This window comes from Ctenopharyngodon idella, chromosome 22 (assembly GCF_019924925.1).
Source record: "Ctenopharyngodon idella isolate HZGC_01 chromosome 22, HZGC01, whole genome shotgun sequence".
NCBI classification, from domain to species: domain Eukaryota; kingdom Metazoa; phylum Chordata; class Actinopteri; order Cypriniformes; family Xenocyprididae; genus Ctenopharyngodon; species Ctenopharyngodon idella.
In genome coordinates, this window is record NC_067241.1 from 8,047,797 (window position 1) to 8,071,924 (window position 24,128).

General features: G+C 37.4%; 2 protein-coding genes across 9 annotated transcripts; one reads left to right on the forward strand and one right to left on the reverse strand.

Moving 5' to 3' along the window:
* Positions 1 to 81: 81 nt before the first annotated feature.
* Positions 82 to 2,039, reverse strand: tnnc1b (troponin C type 1b (slow)). The gene is made up of 6 exons (XM_051880822.1): positions 1,877 to 2,039; positions 1,213 to 1,243; positions 956 to 1,102; positions 745 to 859; positions 518 to 654; positions 82 to 418 (listed from the first exon to the last, which is right to left on the reverse strand). Exons 1-6 carry the CDS (start codon positions 1,898 to 1,900, stop codon positions 387 to 389), a joined length of 486 nt encoding a protein of 161 aa, XP_051736782.1. The 5' UTR covers positions 1,901 to 2,039; the 3' UTR covers positions 82 to 386.
* On the forward strand, positions 963 to 21,062 carry si:dkey-32e6.6 (extracellular matrix protein 2). Of its 8 annotated transcripts, XM_051880818.1 has the most exons (13): positions 963 to 1,109; positions 3,390 to 3,518; positions 6,370 to 6,429; positions 6,588 to 6,763; positions 6,847 to 6,969; positions 7,471 to 7,535; positions 7,937 to 8,387; positions 8,518 to 8,633; positions 9,245 to 9,377; positions 9,837 to 9,994; positions 10,088 to 10,227; positions 18,637 to 18,963; positions 20,473 to 21,062. In XM_051880818.1, exons 7-13 carry the CDS (start codon positions 7,943 to 7,945, stop codon positions 20,645 to 20,647), a joined length of 1,494 nt encoding a protein of 497 aa, XP_051736778.1. In that variant the 5' UTR covers positions 963 to 1,109; positions 3,390 to 3,518; positions 6,370 to 6,429; positions 6,588 to 6,763; positions 6,847 to 6,969; positions 7,471 to 7,535; positions 7,937 to 7,942; the 3' UTR covers positions 20,648 to 21,062. The 8 variants fall into 8 exon arrangements, with proteins under 8 accessions (XP_051736778.1, XP_051736772.1, XP_051736773.1 ...); XM_051880812.1 differs by lacking the exon at positions 963 to 1,109 and having other exon boundaries at positions 3,387 to 4,483; positions 6,334 to 6,429; XM_051880813.1 differs by lacking the exon at positions 963 to 1,109 and having other exon boundaries at positions 3,387 to 4,483.
* The last annotated feature ends 3,066 nt before the right edge of the window (positions 21,063 to 24,128 follow it).

Sequence of the window (24,128 nt, forward strand, 5' to 3'; positions counted from 1 at the left end):
TATCTTTGTATACCTTTAGAAGTAGAGTAGCATATAGAATATCTGAAAAGTTAAAATACTAAAGGCCACAAAACTCCAGTATCTGTTTTCATTGGTTCTTGGTTTAATTGATTTTTTAAACGATAAAAAGTAGATTTGTGCAAGAAATAAAGAACAAAACGTGCGGCTTGTGTACAGAAAATGTTTTTTACTTGAACACAAATAACATTACTATTCTTGGCAGCGGTACATGACACCATTGACCTATTTCAACAAGTTTCAGAAATATATGAAATGTAGATAATTTTCCATGCTTCCGAATTGAGTGTCCGTGTGGTGACGTCAGAGATACTGTTTTGGGTCAGGGTCAGGGAATGGCTTTTGAATCCGACCGTCAGGCGGGATTTTTACTCGACACCCTTCATGAAGTCCAAGAACTCTGTTGGTATTAAAAATATGCATTTCAGTTGTCGAAATTGGTCATTTTTCTAGTAAATATTAACAACCATGTTTTGAGCGTTTTGCTGCGTGCGTTTACCGTCGTAATCGATCTTGCCGTCGTTGTTCTTGTCTCCGTCCTTCATGAGTTCCTCAATGTCGTCCTCAGTGATGGCCTCACCTGTCGACTCCAGCATGTTCTTCAGCTCATCTAAATCAATGTAACCATCTCCATTCCTTAAAGAGACAACGATAAAACGTATTTAGTATAACAACTTCTTTTAGATATGATGTAATACACCAAAACAAGAAAAATGCAGATCATACTTATCAAACATGCGGAAGACCTCAGCCAGCTCCTCTTCTGATTTTCCTTTGCTCTCCTCTTTCATACAGCGCACCATCATCACCAAGAACTCATCAAAGTCTACTGTCCCGCTTCCTACAAAGCACAGAGACCACTCAGCAATGAAATCCCAATTCTTACCATAAACTACACATGAATATGAATGATATCTTCATCTAATATCTGACATACCATCCTCATCTACTTCATCTACCATTTCCTGCAGCTCTTCTTGAGTGGGGTTCTGGCCCAGCATCCTCATCACCTTCCCCAACTCCTTAGTGCTGATGCAGCCATCCTCAGCATCCTGCACGAAGATGTCAAACGCAGCGCGAAACTCTGCCAGGTACAAAAGTCACACGTCAACGACACTCTTATTAAGAGAGTGGACATTGTGTTTAATCACAGTACATGCGGTTCAAACTGACAGATTAGAAAGAGAAACTCACCATTTTTCTGTTCTTCTGTCAAGTTCTCCACCTATTAGGTGTAAGAGAGAGCTTAAAACTTTGCTCCAATTGACTTTGAACTAAAAATACAACATGCGGTAAGACTATATAGCATGTAATTCGTCAGAGACTGACCAAGTTCTATTTTTTACAGGAATGACAGCTGTCACTCGCTTAATGTTCTTCAGACACCAGACACCATCTGTCCCATTGTTAAATGCTTTAGCCTCAGTGCCTATGACCTTTTGCTATTTCACCAGCTATTGTGGGGTATGCTAAACCCTAAACTTTTCAATTATTTTGTTGTGTTCATTTATTGAACAAATTCATTTCGATGGTGTTGTGTGCTATATACCCTTAAAAAGGCACCAAATTGCAGCTGTCCCATTTACATTTATTGATTTAACCTTGAGTGCTAACTAGCCCAACAGTGCACTGATTGATTTCTCTGACAGATTATTAGTTATAATGTTGAAATATATCATTTACAGAGAAAGGAAATGGTCAAGGACAGGTTAACTGTCAAATAAACAATTATTAATTTATGATTTAGCTGACGCTTTCATACAAAAACACATATGGGACTCTTTATTACAGGGTCACTCTCCTTTCAGGCAGCCTGAGGTGTAATGAAATGCTGATAATTATTGCATTCATAACTTACCGCTGCTTTATATACATCATCCATGGCTGTCCTGGATTAGGGGTTTTCTTTTTGAAATTGTCTGTAAACTCCTCACAGGTAATCCAGCACTGATGCCCTGTCACCCAGCACTCCTTTCTTCACGTCAGACACAGGACGAAGAGTCCCAGGGCCACCTGCCTTGGCCTTTATGGCTGGAATGGATGGCTCAGAAAAGACAAAGCCTTTTGTCACTCCCCTTCCCTATCTGAGAGAGCGAGGGATGGGTGAAAAAGGAAAGGGAGTGGGGCAGAAAGGGGTTAGGGATGGTATGGGCTATAAATAGAGGAGGAATGTCAGAGACAACAAGCAGGAGAACTCGAGTTATGACAATAAGACCTTGGCACTGGTCTCCCAGGCAGCCTGTGCAACAACCCCATATCAAGTTCTAAACTTATCCACCGGTCACCTGCATTTGCCAATCATTGTTGAGAAGCATCACAACTCCATTCTTGTGGCAGGCACTGCTAAATGACTATAATCAAAGAGGCCAATAGCACTTCTTGTTATTAAATCTTAACCAATGTTTGGGTTTGTTGAGGGTGTGGGTCCTTTAAAGAAATCTTTAGATCACCTTAAATCATGCTGGACAACATGATCAGATTTTACACAAACTAGTGGAGTTCATGAATTTCAGTTTTTAAATCACTCAGAATTTTGTGTCTGATGCAATTTGCAGTGATAATTTTTGTTTTTATTTAAAAAATGAAAAAAGAAGCACTTTAACTAAAGGTCTCAGACTTTTGGACCCTATATACAGTATATTTAAATAATCTCTGATAGCTGACTCCATAAATTATTTTTCTATTATCCATTGTAGATAAAAAGAAAGATGTTTTTGACTGAAGGAACCATTTTAAATGCAATTCTGAATGAAAGATCAGGGGAAACATCTAATTATTCAAGTCCTAAGGTTAGTGATATGTAAACAGCTGCTTCACTGTGGCATCCCTGCACCACAAGTCCACCTTTATTTCTATAATTAAATCCACAGAAGGGAACCCAGCAGTCAAGTCACGTCTTGTGCCTGAGCTGCTTGAAAACATATGAACTTATTTTGTGAATTATTACATTGGTCCTTCTGTTTCTTTTCTTTCTTTTCATCATTCTGTACAAATCAGTCAGTATTTTATGTCAAAATTAGACAGCATCAGTGTCATTTAGGCCACAAGACATCCAGCATGAAAGACTAATGGCACCGGAGCTGACATCACAATGATACGCTATGCTATTCTGGATTCCTCTGGCCTAAATAAAGAACCACCAACTAGCCATGAACCTTCCCTTAAAAGACTCTCAGAGTAGGAGATTACAAAGTACACGCACGTACAATTCATTCACAAATAGTATAATTTCATAAGAGGTATGAAAGCGTAATCTTGTTCATTTATCCAAACATTTGCTGTGTTATGGAAAGCTCTTCTTGTTTTCACTTGGGAAGTCTAGCTAATGATATGATGTTGGTTCTGTCTTTCTCTGCCCATGTTCTCAGCAGCCTTTTCCATGGCGCGCATACACCGACCGCAGCCACCTCATCCTGAGAACATGTAACAGCTGAGACACTGACCGGTTCAGAAGGTGTGTGCGTGGGGCAATGAGGACAAAGGAGTTAGACACCGGACAGGTCAGCAGAACACACACTAGTGACTCACTATGGACAAACATTTGTACGAAGAGCACCAGTCTGGCAAAGTGGTTTTGCCAGATAGCGTAAAATTACAAGATACTGTCTCACTCTTACCCACTGTTTGTTTGGACAGTAATACAGGGTCATCCATTTTAAAATGGTACAGAGATTCAGGGACCTTGGTTGTGTTGGGAGAAGTTTAGAAAAAGACTGAATTTTGTGACAAATTTCTTCCAAGTAACTTTAAAAAAGTTGCTTTGAAAGCAACAGGCATTCTCAGTTACTAAAATTAATTAAATGAAAACGAATAAATAGTCTATAATTTTAGTGTATATTTATCCTCCTGAGACCCAAGCATAGAATTTTGTCTCCCTCTCCTTAGTCTTTAAATGTGACTGACATTGATTGAATGATCAAATTTTGCACTCTTAAGGAAATATGATAATATTTTGTAAATATCATTTCAATCTGACTAATTTTCAAATAGTTATAAATCAACATCTCAGGAAAATGTTATGGGGTTTGAAATCTGAATATGACTTTGTTTTACAAAACAGGATGTCAATTTCATACGTCCACTATAGTGGACATCAGGACTTAAAGGGGTCATATAATGCCACTTTTACAAGATGTAAAATAAGTCTCTGATGTCCCCCGAGTGTGTATGTGAAGTTTTAGCTCAAAATACCCTACAGATCATTTTATAGCATGTTAAATTTGTCACTTTTTGAGGGTGAGCAAAAACATTTCATTTTTGTGTGTTTCCCTTTAAATGCAAATGAGCTGCTGCTCCCAAGAAGAGGGCGGAGTTTCAAGAGCTCGTGTTAGCAGCGCCGATTACCTCACGCATACTCACTGAAAATGTCAGAAACTGTTCAGCCTTTTATCGGACAATCGGACAATGATGGAGAAACTCAAGAAGAAGTGACAATATGTAGAATGCAGCTGGACGCTTCTGAATGGTTAGTTGATGAATTTATGTAGCTGATGTGGAGTTAACTATCTTAAAGTCATTGATTAGCATATTCTGTCATGATAATCTGTAAATCGCTCGTGTGGGAACTGTTGTAAGATCCTACAGAGCCAGAGAATATATTCTGCATGAAGATAGAACAGGTATAGTTTAGTTTAATTACAGTTATAATTTGTCATGTTGTCATCTTGCTTTTATGACATGCTATTGCATTTGTGTTACGTACTGTATTGCAATAACATGGCCTCACCCCTTTGTTGCGTGTTCTCAGGGGCGGGGTTTATGTAAATTTTAGGGTTAGTGATGTCACCAATCCGGGAAGAAGCTTGTTGTAGTCCCTACCAGCCGTTTGTTGTAGTCCTTAAACAAAGAATTCTTTAAAAGAAAATATCTCCCTTTGCATTGAACTTTAAGCATCCTAACTTTGCAGATGTTGTTTATGCTCTAACAGCAACATTACACACTAACTAAAGTTAAAAAAGTGAAATTGCAATGAACCACCCCTTTAAAGCATGTAAATCAGGCATTTTGAGAGACACATTAAGTGAAAAGGGAAATAAATTATATATCAATATTCCTGTGAAATATTGGATATACTTATGAAAATATTGCCAATTATTAATCCCATTATTACACATCATTTTTCATTACATGTAGCTCCAAGAACACAAAATAATATGCAAATTAGATACAATGTATCATGCAACCCGCTTAAAACCCTGCCATTTTACACACATAGCTTATCGCATAAAGTAAAATAGTATATCAAATCATTCTGTTATATCTTTCATAACATAGTTGAGAACCATCTTTATATAATGTTTGGTTAAAGGAAATCCTGAAACCTAAAAATTGTTTGGTGAAAGAAAAAAAAAACATTGTTTTTGCCTATACATGTCTATTCATGCCTTGTTATTTTTTATTTATTTATTTTTTTTGACATAGCATAACATATAAATAGAATGTCATTTTTCAAAAATGTTTTTATCCATTTATTTCTTATGCTCTAAACAATGTAATGACAATAAAAAAAAACTAAATTCACAAAAAATGTTCCTGGTTCTCAGGAGGATATGTGTGTGTATGTAACAAAATTTAAATTTTTTGAACATTTTATTTAAAAAAAAAATTGGATGTTTTTGTTAGTAGAATAAAGTTAAAAAAAAAATCTGATTAAAAAAACTAAAAAAAGGTATGAAAATTCCTCAAGTGCACTTAAAAATATGCTTCCTATGTCAACATACAGAATTGCCGTTTTGTAGCCTGTGTTGTCTGAGCAAATTTAAACAGAGTTGCAAGGCAGTATCTCGCTCTGCAGTGATACTTTATGGAGTAAATGTAAATGCAAACAATCTCTCCCTATACAATGTGACCCTGAGAGCCTGTCTGTTTGTATGTGTGTGTGAGACCCTCGACTAACCTTAACTCAGGCTTTTTTAAACATCCTTCTGTCCTCCCCCACAGCCAGTTAGATTTCCCAGTTCTCTGATTTCACACTAATGCTTGAAATTAAAAAGATACTGTGTACAGAAATTGTATTATTTCAACACTGACGCCACACTTAAAATGTATAAATGTCATTGCATTAGAAAACAAAATATTAAACCCAGTGGCATTTATTTTAAATAAAGCCCAAGAAATGCAGTCTAAGTATCAAATGTCATGACATTTTAAATGTCACTTAGCCACTGTATATATATATATCAGCCTGTAATCTCCATAAACAAGAGGAGTGTGTAGCTGTATGCTTTGAGAACACATTGCATTTGTCTGTGTGCCTGTCTGCCTCTATGTGTTTGTTTTATGAGTTAGAGAACCATGTCTTTCTCTTTTGGCAAGGTCTTTTTCTTTTTCTTACATACGTGCTAATGGCAGAGTGCCAGGCATGAACATGTTGAGGACGAGACATGGAGCCGGAGAGAGATCTCTGTACGGGTCAGTCAGGCTGCTCGCTCACTGCCCTCTTGTTTGGATAACTCTCTCATTTGTCCATCTCAAGTGCTACAAGGTGTGAACACTGTGTCATTGTGGCATGACGTGACTGACATTGACCATCATCTCCCTGCCTCTCTCTCTCTTTGTCCTAACTCTAGTGTTTGTTGGCACAACCGTTGACTTTATAAGGAGGGGTTGATATTTTTGTGAACTCCTGGCAATGAAGGTCCTTGTACACGTCTAACCACGTACTGTGATCTCCTCCCTGTTTTCTTCTCCTCCTCCTCCTCCTTCTCACTGCTGACTAAGAGAGAATTTAAGAGGGCAGCAAGAGGTGAGCCTGCAGGTATACAGTGAGCATCTGAACAGATCGGATCAGAACCATGAAGGGTCTTTTGGTGTTCTGCTTGTGCTTAGGAGTTTTAGCTGTGGACGGAGAAGCGCTGAACGATCTGGATTCACTCATCACATTGTCACCTGATACTGATGTTTCATCCTCACAGCATCCACCAGTGGGTTCTTCTTCAGAATCAGCATCAAGTGAGTAGAGCAATAATTATAGTAATTGTGATTTCAAAAGCAGTGGCACAGGATGGAATTTCAGGACTTGGTCAGACAAGACTATTGTAAATAGTTTATGGTGTCTGTTATACTTTTTCTTGTTAAAAGTAGTTTGTTTAACTAGGATAAACTCATTGAAATGTCTTTTAATGACACTTCGTTTAAAATTGATGAATTATATTGTATTAGGTTACAAAATATGAAAGCAAGAAAGCTTTTTACTGAGCTAACTTGTCATTTCTGGGCTATTTTTACAATAATTTGGTCTCAAGTTGATTTTAGTGGATGTAGGAAATTAGTTCAGGATTCTTTGAAGAATAGAAAGTTCAAAAGAACAGCATTTATTTGAAATAGATTTTTTTGTAACAATGTAAATGTTTTTACTATCACTTTTGATCAATTTAGTGCATTCTTGCTGAATAAGAGTACTAGTTTCTTTAAAATCTTTTTAATTGTGTTGAATCATGGCTGAATTTGCAGGTGAAAAGAGAGCCAATCAAGCACAAAGAACGAGGCAATCGAGCGACACTGCCACAGATACGAAGGTGAGACTGTATTTCTGCAGTCAAAACATCACTATCCTGGTTTCTTACATCAAATAGTGTGATGAAATAAATAGAAAACAGTAAATATTGAATTCACGGCCATACTTGTGTCCCATGGTAATACCTGTTTGCTGCACAAGCTGCTGCTGTTGTCACAGTGGAACAAGTATGTGTATTCTGGCAGTCCAAGATAGCACGACCATACCATAAATGCTAATTATACGTTTATTTTTGCTTCCTGTCTTAATGCTCAACCTCTCATTTTCCACCTCCTTTATTCCTGTCTGTGCTATTTTTTTCCACTATATTTAGTTTGTTTAGTTTGTTCAGCATGTTTCTGGTCATTCCTGTGTCACTAATGGGTTCGATTCCTGCTGTGTTCCCTCTGTCTGTCCTACCAGTCAGTTATGGGGCGAACTGAGGCCGTGTGGGTGGAGCTCAATGCTGTGTTGGAGAGATGGGGTGGGGCAGCAGGGAAACTAAACACAATCTTGAGGGAACTCAAAGAGGAGAAAAAACGCCTTATGGACCAAGGGGAAGAGCAAAAGAAAGCAAAGAAAAAGGAAGAGGATGAAGATGAAGATGAGGAAGATGATGATGATGATGATGAAGAAGAAGAAGAAGAGGAAGAGGAGGAGGAAGAAGAAGAAGAAGAAGAGGAGGAAGAGGGAAATGAAGAAGAGGAAGCCGAAGAGGAGGAGAATGATGCATCTAACAGCACCCGAGATGGTTTCATAGACTCATTACCAGAAGGCTGCAATTTGGGAGAAAGTAGAATTTCCTGCAAGCAGATTGGCTTGTCCCACCTGCCCATCATCACGAACCTGGAAGTCACCATACTTGAACTGCCTGGTAAGGTCAGGACAGGCTGAAAGATTCAACATAAGTATATGGATCTCTGAGACACTCTATAATTTATGTCGGCTATGTCTTGTAATAAGCCCAGCCGTTCAGCGTTTTAACCAATGTGCTGTCTCAACAGGGAATAACTTGACAAGAATTCCTCCCCGTGGTTTTTCTGGACTGCCAAATCTTGAAGAGCTTGACCTAAGTATGAACATGCTGGACGACGACTCTTTCGACCTAAGTCTCTTTATGGTACTGGCATTTCTTTATCCCTGTAATTACACCAGTTGTATACATCTATAATCTTTACTGTACATGTCTACATCAAATCTAAAAAAAAAAAAAAGTTTCATCTTAGTCAGGATTTTTAAGAACATATAAATTAAAAGAATAAAGTTTCAAATTATAACTGCTAAATATATGTCCGGCCTAGACAAGTCCGGATATCCCACTGGGAGACCTTGAGAAGTGACCAAACACACCACTCCCAAAGCAAACCCAGCACCATGAAAATAGGAACTCAGCCCGATGGAAAATGGCACTGTCCTCTTTGGACTGTCTATGCAATGTTAGTGAAATTAGCATGGAGAGTAAATGTTCCTTTGAGGAGGGAAATAAGTGCGCAATTTACAGTGGCAATTTATGACATTTAATATATGAAAAATAATACAGGTCCAATAGTCTGGGGCAGCAGAGTTTGAAATACCTGTCTTAACATTAAAATAATTTAACCAATATGCAAAATTGAGGCTTTTCATTTGGTGGTAGGCACAGTGTAAACTATTCACTAGACTCAAATCAGGCAGGATGTAACCACTGCGTCCCAAGTTGAAAAGTGTGTTTTTTCCTGCTTTTTTTAACAGAATCTGACAAAGCTGAAAAGTCTGAAACTTGACGGCAATGAACTTACAACAATTCCACGCTTGCCATCTTCTTTGGAGGATCTAAAGATAAACAGCAATAAAATAAACCAACTGGCTTCACACAGCTTCAAAGGTTTGTGCTGTTTTCATGCCAGCTGCACAAACATGAGTTTATTCCTGGCTTTGGTATGGATTTATGTAAGTTTAGATGCAGAAACATTATTATGAGAAACGTCAGAGTTCTTCTTTAGTCATTTTTAGTCAGTTTACAGATAAAGAACTGAATAGTACTTTTAGATATGTTTAAAATAATGTACACTCACAAGAGATTGTTTTATTGTACATGGAGCGAGTCGTTAAGATCACATGACCAGCCGAACATTACTTGCTTTATCATAGTAACTTTCACTTTTGCTCAGAAGATATACCTAAATTAGACTGCTAATAGGTCATTAGTACAAATAATTTTGCTTCTGCTTTTGTGTGAGGTCACATCCAAACCACTAGGTGTCAGTATAAGTCCAGGACAGCTCAACATAAACAAAAATGACTGATACACCTGAAATAACTAATAGCATTTATTTCTTTCTAGGCTTGACTAACCTACAAGTCTTAGAACTGACGGGAAACATCCTCTATGAAGGCAGTATTGCACCCTGGGCTTTCAAACCTCTGAAGTCACTTAAGTATTTACGACTGGATAAAAACAGATTCAGTTCCATTCCAGCGGGATTACCCCCATCTTTAGAGGTCAGTTCTGTTATCCAGCCAATGTTTCAGTCACTTGCTTCTCTGTATAAGTTTAGGGTTTTTGTATTTTGATATGTCTTGGTGTATTTGCAGGACTTAAGGTTGCAGGAAAATCAAATAGTGGAGGTGCAGGACAGGCTTCTGGATAAGTGTGTCCACCTGAAGGTGTTAGATCTCAGTCACAACCTCCTGAAAGAGAACAGCATCTACCCTGAGGCTTGGGTCAAACTGCCGTGAGTCTCACATGCACATTTTTATACTTTATTAATACACATTATTATAGGTTTATATTTATTACTTGAGGAATGGCAACCTGCTTCAGCATTTTTAGTTCATTATAAATTTATTATATAATACATTTTTATGTAATATATATTATTATACAAAATATTTTATAAAACATATATTTAATATAAATTTTCAAAATGTATCAAATTGATTTAATTGTTTCCATTAAAAAAATCCATCTATATATACAGAGAGGTCCAGTGCAAGTTTTGTCATAAATAGTAAAAAAAATCTATATTTTTATATAAAATATTTAATATAATATATTTTTATAATTTTTAAATGTATATAAATATATGAGTTATAATTCTAAATGCTAAATATATTTATATATTTACCCATTTTATAAAATGTATTTAAATATGAAATATATAAATGGTCCCTTGGCATTTTCCTTGTTAGCCACTAGATGGTGCACAAACGCCACGCTCAGAGCAGTCTAACCCGTCCTGTTGCTAAATGTGTTTTGGTAGAACACACTTCCTGTGTGTTCGTCATCATTAGAATCATTTGAAGGAGGGTGATCATTTATTCTGGCCCTGCTGTCAGCCTGCATCTGCCTCATAGTTTCCGGAGACCATGGTAGATGTGCTTCTCCAAGGTCTCGCATCACTCATCCTCAGGAGTGTATTATACGGGAGGCAGAAGTGACAGAGTGCTCACTCATCACTCACTCTGCCCTTTGCCCTGTCAGACACACTGAGAGATGGGGTGAAGTTAGAAAAACAAGCCAGAGAACATACTTACCATGTCCCAGTTTTTTGGAAATCCGAACTTAATTCCATGAGTAATAAAGACTTTGTCTAGGATTGTATGTGGAAGATTACTACTCAATTTTGTAATTAAGCGTAAGCTCACTCATGGATAACAATTTGAACTTGTATTGTGGTGAATGCAGATGTTTGGCTGGCCGCTGATCAGCTAAATGGAGCGGTTTACAGCACTGGTTATGGCTTGGCTGTGTGACGGTGAATGTGTGGGGTATGATTCATACAGGGGTGACTGTGATGCTCAAGCATTCCTGCTGAGAAATATTTTGTGGATTTCTATGAGTTGCCAAAGAAAAAATATAAGATATACACATATATATATATACAATGAATGTGAACTGGAGCTTTCAAGCTTCTAAAAGGACACAAAAGCACCATAACATTATCATAAAATGACTTATATTCCAAGTCTTCTGAAGTCATACAATAGCTTTATGTGAGAAAAAGACCAAAGTGTCGGCATACAGCAAAATGAGGCCTTTCATTACAACTTTCTCTGCTTCATAAGCTTTTTGTTTTTTCCATTCCCACTCTCATACCGTCAGCAAATCATACTAATACATTATTCATCTCTAACATCTTTTACTTATTTTCTTTTTTTGCGAATTGCAAGTCTTTTTGAAACAGTGCCATTCAAAGTGGGAATATAAGGAATTTCACTTTCACTCTCATCAACATCTGCATTATCACTGGAACTGTTGCCATGGCTGATGCACTGTTTGCTTTCCAGCTGCTTTTTTAAGGTAACCTGTTATTAGCTGCAGTGAGCGTAAGTAAGCTTAGATCAGCCATCAGCTCAAATTTACAGGCTCATTATTTTAAAAATAACATTACAGTGTAACCAAATTGTGCTGTTAGATGTGTGTGTGTGCGCCTCTGATCTACCCAAACACTGCAGCACTATACTATTATCTCTGCACAAATCTGTGAACCTCCCCGAGATAAGGCAGGTCTTTTACTGTCTACTTTAATTTCTTCAGCCTTTATGAGTGCCTGTCAGCCCAAATAATGTCACCATGGACCCAGTGTAAATACCACTAAATCCCAACTCCATCAACACCTCCTCACCACTCCATTTCTCAAACTTTCGCTCATGTAGCAACCCAGCCACATACAGCATATACACATAAATAAAGATGTAGCCATGACGATATTTTCCTGAAGCCTCTTTGTGATCAGTCATTTCCAGCTGTGATCAGAGATTTTCTAGATGAGATGATTAGCTTAGAATTTGGTCCAAAGATGACAAATTGTGTACTTCTGGGGGGATCTGTGCCAGAATTGCCATTGAAATTATTGAGAACAAGCTGTTACAGACCCCCCGCATATAAACAAAGGCCCCTCCTTTAAATAAACTCTTTTATACATTTCTGCATTTGCGCTTCTGCTCTAGCTTCTGTTCTACTCTTGTGTGCCATTCATAATTGAATTGAGTATGCCCAATTTAATTCCTGAATTTGAATTGAATTGCAAATAGGATGCAGAATTGCAATTTGAATTGAAATGTAAGAAAGAATTTAAATGAACTGAAATCCAAAGAAATGTAATTTTATTTTCATTTTATTTTCTTCTTTAAGGTTTGAAGGTTTAAAGACCTCAGAGAAAGACAATAGATAAATAGATTTGAAATGCTACCTATAAAAACTTGCATTCAGTTCACATTTAATCATATTTTCATACATTATATACATTAAGTTAACTTGCAGACGAGGGTCCCAAAATGAACTGCGTTGATTTTGAATTGCAATTCAGTAAATTCCTTTTCCTGTCATTTCATTTCAAATTCCAATTCAGTGAAGTTGATGGCTCCTGTATGAGAAATTGTGATTTCCCTCATTTGTAAATCGCCTTGGATAAATGCCCCTGATAAACACTTAAAGGGAAAGTTCACCCAAAAAATGAAAATTATCATCAGTTCCTCACCCTCATGTCATTCCAAACCCATAAGACTTTTGTTCCTCTTTGAAACACAAATTAAAGGATTAGTTCACTTTCAAATGAAAATTACCCCAAGCTTTACTCACCCTCAAGCCATCCTAGGTGTATATGACTTTCTTTATTCTGATGAACACAATCTGAGAAATATTAATAAATATCCTGACGCATCCGAGCTTTATAATGGCAGTAAGCGTTATTAAACGAGTATGAGCTGAAGAAAGTGTCTCCATCCACATCCATCCATCATAAACGTACTCCACACGGCTCCGGGGGGTTAATAAAGGCCTTCTGAAGCGAAACAATGCATTTGTGTAAAAAAAAAAAAATCCATATTTAACAATTTATGAAGTAAAATAACTAGCTTCCACAAGACCGCCTTCCGTATTCAACGTACGTAACTCTCGCAGTTCAAAAAGCTTATGGTACGTCCTACGCCTTCCCTATTCAACTTACGGAAAAAACGTAACTGAAGTGATGCCAGTTTACACTTTCTTCGTAACTTTAATACAGAAGGCAGTCTGCCGGAAGCTAGATATTTTACTTCAATACTAGTTAAATATGGATTTTTTTTTTTACAAAAACACATCGTTTCGCTTCGGAAGGCCTTAATTAACCCCCCGGAGCCGTGTGGAAGATGTTTATGATGGATGGATGTGGATGGAGACACTTTCTTTAGCTCATACTCGTTTGGTAACGCTTACTGTTATTAGTATTTCTCTAACTGTGTTCATCAGAAAGAAGAAAGTCATATACACCTAGGATGGCTTGAGGGTGAGTAAAGCTTGGGGTAATTTCCATTTGAAAGTGAACTAATCCTTTAAGATATACCTGAGAGATTTCTGTTTCTCCATTGAAAGTCAATGCAACCAAAACTTTGAAGATCCAAAAAGGTCATAAATACATTGTAAAACTAACCCATATGAACGGAGCGGTTTAATACAAATCTTCTGAAGAGAAACAACTGCTTTATATGATGAACAGATTTAATTTAGGCTTTTATTCAGCAAACATACATTGAGCACTCAAAAATGGAAAACACAGAAGCTTAAATATATTTGTGTGACACACAAGAGCAAGTGTGGTTTGTTCTAGCTTGTTTACACATGTTTAAACTTCTGCATTTGAAATGATATACGGGTGAGTAAATGATGACAGATTATTCCTTTTTGGGTGAACTAACCCTTTAAACATTGTGTTTATAGCCTTTCCTCACCTTCTTGAGCTCTGTCCTTCTCTTTTAAAATGAGTGACATGTGGCCAAGTATGGTGACCCATACTCGGAACTTGTGCTCTGCATTTCACCCATCCAAGTGCACACACACAGCAGTGAATATTGAACACAAATCCGGAGCAGTGGGCAGCCATTTTTGCTGCTGCGCCCGGGGAGTGATTGGGGATTAGGTTCCTTGCTCAAGGGCACCTCAGTTGTGGGTAATTGGAGTGGAAGAAAGCGCTGTTCATTCACTCCCCCCACCTACGTTTTTTGCCAGTACTGAGACTCGAACCCGCGACCTTCAGGTTACAAGTCCGACTCTAACCATTAGGCCCTATAATTAAAGATTAAAGTGCCAGGCCTATTAAATCTAATTACTGTTTTTAATTTCACTTAACAACCTTCATGGTTAATTTCTCTTAGCTGCTAATGGAGTCACAAGTTTCTTTAAAAGTGACGAAACTTCAGTACGCAGCCAAATGTCATGGGAATCTGTGCAACTTGGGGATAAAGGACCACAGTGCTCTGTGTGTGTTTATATGCTGGTGTGTTTATATAGGTGCACAATGTTTTTGTGTGTGTGCATTGACACCACATGCCCCCTGTCATCTGGAGGGTTGTTTTGGTTCTCGGGGTGAAGAACAGGGTGTGCTGGGAGAGGGCTCCTCTGCAGGCCAATGACCTGAGACTGAGGATTTTGATGGATGGCGAGGACAGTGTTGATGCGCTAGCTGGACTGAGCTTACGGGAATGAGGCAGGGGGGTGAAACGAAGGACACGCACTGCTTGTTTTCTCACACAGGGAGACAAAAACACAAGTTAGTGCAGTTTCAACAAGAAGTGCACATTCTTATTTTATAATGAGTTATATAAAGTGTCTCTGCCTGAGGAGACAACCAAGAGCCAGCAGTTTTGAGGAGAGAGATACACAAGTAGATGCCATTCACTCTTTTAAAATGTAAAAAAAATATTCAAAACCTGTCTTCTGAATCTGAAAAAGAACATGAATTTGTAAAGCCTCAGCTGGAGATAGTTATCTCATCATAGTGCCTGAAAAGAAAGGGCTGAGTTTGGCTGAGCCTGGGTCTCCCGCATGCATGATATAACATGAGATCTAACGAAATGTGCCTCATCATGACAGTGGTCTTCCTGTCCCGCGTGCCAGGTTACGTAAGGGCGGTTGTGCAATGCTTGAATCGGTGTGCCCATGGACATGTGGTGGCAGCCGTGCTCTTCTGCTTCTCATTATAGCAGTGCTCCCTGAGGATGCCCACCGTTATTGGCTAGTCGGTGGGGGAGATCTGTGTGGAAACAATGTCACTACACAAATCTGACTAGGACATCAGAAGCCAATAATCCTGAAACTGCTTTATAATCCGAGGCGTTCATGTTCTTTAATAATGATTTATGATCTTTTTATTTTTTTAACGAAAAGTATGTATTTATGGCAGTTTTGTCAGTTGGATGGTATCTTGTATTGTACGTTTAAAGGCTTTTAGGATGGTATTTGTTTATATAGTTAATCGGCAGTGAAATGCATTTTCTAATGTAATATAAATATAAGCATAATATAAAATATCCTCAAAAAAATAATATGAAAAGAACAGAGTATGGGAATAAAGAACAATACTTGACTGCTAGCTCATACTCAAGTGTCTAATATATTCATATTTTACACACATATATATACACACACACACACACACATATATATATATATATATATATATATATATATATATATATATATATATATATATATGGGTCATTGACGAATAAGATTTTTAAAAGTGTAAAAAAACAATGGAGATATAATTAATTTTGAAGTTTTATTAAGTGTTAACAATGAGATTGTGGTTTTTATAATCAGTTAACACTGCTTTTGTCATTTTTTTTTACAAGATGAAGTTTGTCACCAAAAAAGTCATTCGGTTTAACCAAAATTTCGGTTTTACCGAATGACAGTTTTGGTTACACTGAATGACGATATTTTCAAACAATGCTAACAGGCTGATATCTAGCTAGCCATGTGGTCCTTTGCAGGTGTCTGAATGATGTCACATCCTGTCACATGATATTGACCGCATGACTTGATCCAAAATGGTCCCTTTATATTGGTTACTCTGAATGACATCAATGAAATTAATTTTTCCGGACATTTTCTCATAACAAAGCAATGACTTCAACACATAATTTTAATACCATTTTGCACTATGTTGATATATGATGTTATAAAATCATGCCATAATAAAAATTATATACATTTATTACATTTTAAGATATTTTAATCACAAATGAAATGGCTGGATTGGCCTTTGGACAGTTAAACCGAATGACCTTTTGACACTTCAAAATCTTTAAAATACCTTTATATGTAGCAAAATATAATTAAACCTTTTGGATTCAATAAAAGAGATCTAGTTGTACTATCTTACATACTTTGGATGTCATATCTTTGTTTTTTATTATTATTAAGGCCTTTGGACAGAAAAATTACCCGTCACGTCATTGACCCATATATATATATATACATACATACATACATACAGACAGACATAGTAAATACATACGTGTGTGTGTGTGTGTGTGTTGTGTGTCTGGCTGTAAATTTTTGTGTTGGCTCTCTTGTGACAGTGGTCCATTGCGCACATGCATAATAAAACATTTATGGATTTATTTAACAACCCAACTGTTGATGAAAATCTCCTAAAGAGAGGGAAAAAATTCCCTCTGCTTCTTAGCATTTACACTTATTTCCAAAGAGCAGGAACGTCATGCACCTTTTTTTGAGGGGTACTAGTCCTTTGTGCCTAAGGCAAGACGGACAATTTTTTTTGATTTTCGAAATTTCTGACAAGAGTTTTTTTGAACTTTTGCCTAAAATAATTATGCAACATAATTATGAATATTTGGGGGGAAGCTTTATTTTACTTAAAACTACAGCTAAACATAATAGCTCAGGGTTCCCACTGAAACTCTGTCAGCTACATTCACTGCCAGATATCCTGATTGATATTCAGTCTACAACATCTACAGTCTCATCTCTCATCGCAAGGTCAGTATCAGAGCTTGTTGGGTGAATGAAAACCACATGGAGGTCAGTGTAGCTTTTGATGTAATAATAACCCTTGTTGCTATGCGAGACCCTCCTCAGTGCGCTGGTGGACTGGGCAGCCGTCAGTGTTACGGAGGCAGAGGAAATGTGCTCCTGACTCCAGCTGAGACTAACATTGTAAACTTACACCAGCTGCCTCCTCCAGACCCCTCTCGAAAAACACAAAAGCCTCTCATACACTACCATTTCTTTCAAGAACTTGAAACCCTCCACCCCCAAACCCCCACAACACATACACTCATTCCTGCTGCTCTGCTGCCTTTGTGCCTCCACAGAGCACACACACACTCAAATGCACTTAATCGAAGTTAACTCTCAGGCTTTTTTGGCTCTAGCTGTCTTGTGCTGGGTTAATGACCTGCCATGGGGCCCGTTCTCCCTGCAAACACAGCAGAATACTTCACAAGCTCCCCCAGCACTTGAGAGAAACCCTCTACATATGCTGCAACTAATGTACACTAACCATCAAAAAAAACTCTAACATGGTTTACACAATACAACTTGTAAAGACCAGCTTGGACAAGCATGAATTCCCATGCTCCATGCTGGTTAGAACAAGTCTGCCTGGTAGATCAGCAAAGCATGGTCTTTCTAATGAAGCTGGTTGACTACTAGTGGTGGGGATTTTAATTCATCCCAAAGACTCATCTCTTTTAAACCCGTTCACCAGAAAGATTTGTTCAGATTCATACACTGATTGTGTTGATTGTGGTTCAGTGACCATTTCTTCAGATTACATGTTAAATATTACATATTTAACCATATTTGCATATTTATGGTTTCAGTTTTTGCTGTGGTATTAAAATTGGTATTGAAACTTGTGAAATTTCACCGGTATCTACAATATTGGTACCTTTTTATATATATATATCATTATCATTAAATAAAATTACTCATATTGTGACTAGGGTTGTCAAAATTACCGACTTTGGTACCAAGTCTGTACTGAAACTTTACAAATGTGACGATACCAGCATTTCCCCCTAGCATTTTGAACGCTGTTGAGCAGATTCTTAAACCCCTCTGATTGGCCATTGTGTTCACGCGCTCAACAGATATGTCTGTGAATGGCTACAATGATCGATGCTTCAAAAACATGTTGTAAATAGACATCTTTGACGCTCTTCACCAAGCACTTACACAGATAGACACGGGGGGAAATGCTGGTATTGTCACATTTTTTAAATTTCAGTACCGACTTGGTACCGATGTCGGTATTTTTGACAACACTAATTGTGACGTAAAATTTTGGTCATATTGCCTACCGCAAATACACTTAATGATGTAAAACCAAACCTCTGTCTGTCTGTTTCCTCAGGAAGCTGGAAGCTCTTGACCTGTCCTATAACCAGATGGCAGTGGTGCCCACAGATTTGCCCAGGGCCTTGCGCCAACTCTCCCTGCAGCACAATCACATTCACTCCATTCCTCCATACTCATTGAGTCACCTCCGCCCAGGCTTACAGTCCCTACGCCTCTCCCACAACCTGTTGGAGGAGCACGGGGTGCTGGGGAAGTCATTTCGTGGCGTTTATCAAACACTGGTGGAGTTACACTTGGACAACAACAGGTTTGAGAGGGTGCCCAACAATATGCGCCACTTCAAGAACCTCCAGCTACTGCGTCTAGACCACAACCGTATAAGGTATGTACAGTACACTTAAGCTGTGATCCTTACCTAGTGAGTTGCCTCACTGCCTACAGCCTACATAGACAGCTACCTTCTAAGGCAGCATTTTAACTGTCATAAGCAGCTTAAATGCTAGCACACAATGCTAGCACACAAGAGATTTCACTTACGCTCACAGTTCATTCCAATGGAGTCTGACGTTAGCATTTTACTAAACCAGTTAATACTCTAAGCATTAAAAACACAGCACACACAAATTTTGTGTGAAATATTTGTAAAAAAAAAAAAAAAATTGTACACTACAATTCAAATGTTTGGAGTCAGAAGATTTTTTTTAAAGAAATGAATACTTTTATTTAGCAAGGATGCATTCAATTAATTAAAAGTGTAAAGACTTTACAAAAAAAATTCTATTTCAAATAAATCCTGTGTTCATACTAAATGCTTTTGTGGCCTTTCTATTCATCATCAAGAATCCTAAAAAATATATGATGATTTCCAGAAAAATAACTATTTCAACATTAATGATAATAAGAAATGTTTCTTGAGCGGCAAATCAGCATATCAAAATGATTTCTGAAGGATCATGTGACACTGAATTCAACATTTTATTACATATTAAAATAGAAAACAGTTGTTTTAAATTGTTATATTTCACAGTAGTATTGTTTTTACAGTATTTTTGATCAAATAAATGCAGCCTTTGTGGCATAAGAAACTTCTTTCAAAAATCTTCAAAATCATACTTTTGATTGGTAGTGTATACTTTGCAGTATTTGAATAATGTATAATGTAAAACCATAGCGTTAAGCTGCTATATACCCATGGATACAACCTCCATTTGTGAAACCTTCTTAACTTTATGCCAATGATCACATCTGAACTTCTACTTTGGCCTTTTATTTCTTGAAATCCTCATTCCCTTTAGATTTTTTTCCCTCATGCTCAGACTCAGCTCAACTAATTTATTTTTTTGATTTTCCCTTTCTCGAAACATTCTCTCTCATTTGATATTCACAAATTTGACTATTTGCATTTGCAAGGCTTAAGCTTGTTTGTACACGCAGACTATAGCGCAACCAATATGGCAGCTGATGCTCCAGGCTCAAGAGTGAACTACATGAACTGCAAAATATTTGTGTGCTTGCTTTGGGGTTCTGCCAATAATTATGGAGATGCATATTACTCTCTAAACCGCTCTTCAGTCTTGAATGAACAAGGTCTAGAAACACTCTTCCGGATCGATCAATAACTACACTGCAATCATTTTCTTAATCAACATTTTTTTGTCTTGTTTTGTAGTGGAAATATGTAAACATTTTAAAACAAGGATACTACTACAACTACTCTAAATTGTTTTCAGAAATTGTTTCTTGTCTTATTGCACACTTTTGCTTTTCAGATTTTTACATTTAAATAATTATATTTTTATTTCAAAACATTACAGAAATACTGATGAAAATATGTACATTGCTGCAAAGAAACGTTTGATAGTGAATCATACGTATGGCTTTGTGTTTTCAGCTCTGTTCCAGTGAAATCAATCTGTAAGGTTCAAAGGACGGAGGAGTCTCCCCTGTCAACTGTGCATTTAGAGTACAACTACATCAATGTGCAGAAAATCCATCGTGCTGCTTTCTCCTGCATTCGGGACCGCAGCAAGATCATACTGGAGCCCCAGAGCCAAACACAGGGCTAGTGAACTTCTACAGAAATATCATCCTGTCACTTCACAGCCTTCCCTTCCCTGCCCCCGCTGTCAGTCATTCCCAGATTAAATACTGTAAACACCATGTCCATTAGATCTATTAATAGTGTGCATGCTTGCTCTTGAAATGCACATTTGGGTCATGTTCAGCAACTTGTAGCATAAAATACATTATTTTGTTTCTTTTTGTATGTAATAAAAACATTCTTCTTGTAAGTTAATGTCACAAGCGGGATCAGAAACTCCCTGGCTCAGACAATTATTAATGGCTTTCTATCACAGTATTCATTTATACTTTGGTACATTTGCAAAGATTTTATTATTTTATCATTTTATATTTATAATTGTATTGTATTTTTATGTCTTCATATTCTGATGTGACATTAAAACAAATTCATGTATAATACTTTAATATTAATTCATTTATTTAAAAAATGGTATTAAAACCCTCTATGTAATGCTAAATGTTCACAATTACCACGATTTGAACGTGTCTGTCAGACATGATGGAACCATATATATATATATATATAACTGTTAGTTCCTGTCGTTGATTCTGATTGGTCAATAGCTGTGTTTTATTCATGATAAAACACGGCTATGACCGCCTTACCCAACGGTTCTGTGTATCACTACACAACACCCTTAGCAACCACTCTTAGCAACGTAAACTGTATGTTCTCAATTGATATTGTTCATTGAAGCTTACTGTATTATGTAGAAGAATATTGTGAGAAAGAGATCGAGTGAGCGAGTTTATTACCTGCATTCAGATTTAGAATTTTCCTTCAAGTCAGTCTTATGTTCATAATAAAAAATCTGTTTAAATGTCCGATGTATTATCCTGTCCTTTTAACAGGTAAGGGACTTTCCCGTGACTGACAGCGCTAGTCAAAGCATTTGTCAGTTTTGTCTTGTTCCGTGTTCACAACAATTCAGTCTTTTCAATGTAAAAGTCTTCGCTACTGACTGACTCACTCATAAAGACAGTCTTTGCCGCCATCTAATGGCGTACTAATGTAACTTCTGTTGCTGTTCATGGCCAGGGACTATTTTTTTACGGCGGAAGGAAGGCTTTAGTGAAAATTTACTTCATGAAAGTTGCATTAATACATATTTTTATAAAAGCAATAAGGTACTCGAGGCTAGTGCTCTATCATGAATAAGTCACGTCCTTCAGCAGTGACTTATTCACAACACAGCGAAACCTATCATACCTTATTGCTTACATATATACTGCTTTTTTTTTTTCTTTTTTTTTTTTTTTTTTAAATAATTTAATTGAACACACTAAGAAAAAGCAGTACACTAAGGCAAGGCAAGTCAAGAATGCAACAGATTTAGTAGTTCTACCTCCTACCTGTGCAAATTAGAATCAGTTGGGTTAGTGCATGTTGTTAGGTTAGAAAAAGGCTTACCCACCTCTGAATGCAAGTATTGGACATCTCATGATAAGTAGAGGCAAAGAGCTCTCCCAAGACTTTCACAACAAGATTTTTGCTGTACATAACAACGGTATTGGTTACAGAAGTATTTTCCAACTCCTGAATGTTTAAGCACCATTTTCCACAACTGAAAGGAACATCATTCCACCATCAACTGGCCACGCAAAGGAGCTCCTCGCAAGATTTCTGATCAGGGAGTCAGAAAGTTAGTCAGAAGAGTAGCCCAAGAACCAAGGACCACTCGGAAAGAGGTCCAGAAAAACTTGGAGGCAGCAGGTACAGTTTTCACAGAGAAAACAATAGGAAATGCACTCCACCGCCACAGCCTCCATGCACACTCACCATGGAAAGCTCCATTATTGAAGAAAAGGCATGTTGAGGCTCATTTGTTTTCTACACATTTGGAAAGGTCTGAACTACTGGGAGAATTTAGTGTGGTCAGATGAGATGGCAACAATACCACATGCCATGTTTGGAGGAGAAATGGCTTTGCATATTGACCCTAAAAATACCATACCAACAGTGATGTTTTCTAGGTGGAAGCATCATGGTATGGGGTTGTTTCTCTTCTCATGGTACTGGCAGAATCAATATTTTTGAAGGGAAGATGAATGGAGCCATGTACTGGGAATTCTTGAGGTGAATTTGTTGCCATCCACCAGGATGATGAAGATGAGACTTTGCTGGACCTTCCACCAGGACAACAATCCAAAACACACTTCAAAGGCGAGTTTGAATTGGTTCCAGAAGAAGAAAATAAAGTTGTTAGAATGTCCCAGTAAATCACCAGACCTAAACCCAACAGAGCATTTGTGGAAGGAACTGAAGATCAAAATTCACAAGAGAGACCTCGAGAATATTCAAGATTTAAAGTTTGGTCATACAGGATGCGCCTTGAAGCTGTCATTGCAAAAAAGACTTTTCCACCAACTATTAAATATAATTTCAGTTAATGTGGTCAATACTTTTTTCCTGAATCATTTCCCTTTATTACACAGCTTTTTTATGGATTGTAAAATTATGATTTCTTTCTCTGTTCAAAATTTCATGTGAATTGCTGCATTGGAATCGTGTTTAATAAAACAAATGTTGACATATTCAATACTTATTTTACCCGTTGTGTATGTACAGTATATATATATATATATATATATATATACACTATACTTTTCTGAGGTATGTGACAGCATCTTTATTCCTGACTTTCAGGTTTCAGGTCACACTGCAGGATTCTTGAGAGAAGCCTCAGGTGAACGGCTAAAAGCCTCTGAGCAAAGATGATATTTTGAATGGCAAGGTAATGAGATAGAACTTATGAGCTGCGATGTCTGCTGAGTTCAGGTGTGAATGACGCCCACAGCTCTGAAAAGGGCCCCTCTGTGCTCATCAGCAGAACTGCCTCTGGGTAAGAACGGGTTACTTCAATGCAATTTACATAAGTACCTCAGAATCCTCGTAACCAAGAAATCTATCAAAGCGTAAAGCGCCTCAAGATGAGTTTCTTTAAGCATCTATGTCTAGCTCACAATTCTAAATTCTTTACATCAAGCTGTGGATGCCCCCACTGACCTTGCCTGATCATTCAAAAGAAATCTTATGGCATGACACATTTAGTTTGAATTGCATTACACTGAAGGCATTTGGACTCATTTAAAGTACTTTTAAGTCAGACCACTCGCAGCTATTATGAATCATGAAAGCACTGCTGAAATATACTTGTATTTCAGGGTAGTTTAGGTAATGTGGACACAACTCAGAACCGTTCAGCCATAGGTGGAAAATCACTTCTTGGTTTTCCAGAGAACCTTGTAAAAAAAAAAAGAAAAAAGGTTGCACTTTAATAATTATGCACAGTTTATAGTAATTACTATAGTAACCACATGTAAAGTGTAACACTGTAAAATAAAGTGTAAAATGTACACACATCCTGTGACTCTGACATCTGGAGAGCAAAAGAGCAGCTGGACATTTCAAATAGGGCATGCAGGGAAAAAAAGAAATGCTACATGACTTAAAAGATCACATAT

Excerpts from the sequence above, each read along its gene's own strand:
- tnnc1b (XM_051880822.1), bottom strand. The coding sequence starts at position 1,900 with ATGGATGATGTATATAAAGCAGCG. Across the intron at positions 1,103-1,212 it reads GACAGAAGAACAGAAAAATG|AGTTTCGCGCTGCGTTTGAC; the intron begins GTGAGTTTCTCT and ends TGTACCTGGCAG. Across the intron at positions 860-955 it reads AGATGAAGTAGATGAGGATG|GAAGCGGGACAGTAGACTTT; the intron begins GTATGTCAGATA and ends TGTGCTTTGTAG.
- si:dkey-32e6.6 (XM_051880811.1), top strand. The coding sequence starts at position 6,813 with ATGAAGGGTCTTTTGGTGTTCTGCTTGTGCTTAGGAGTTTTAGCTGTG. Across the intron at positions 7,536-7,936 it reads ACACTGCCACAGATACGAAG|TCAGTTATGGGGCGAACTGA; the intron begins GTGAGACTGTAT and ends CTGTCCTACCAG. Across the intron at positions 8,634-9,244 it reads TCGACCTAAGTCTCTTTATG|AATCTGACAAAGCTGAAAAG; the intron begins GTACTGGCATTT and ends TTTTTTTAACAG.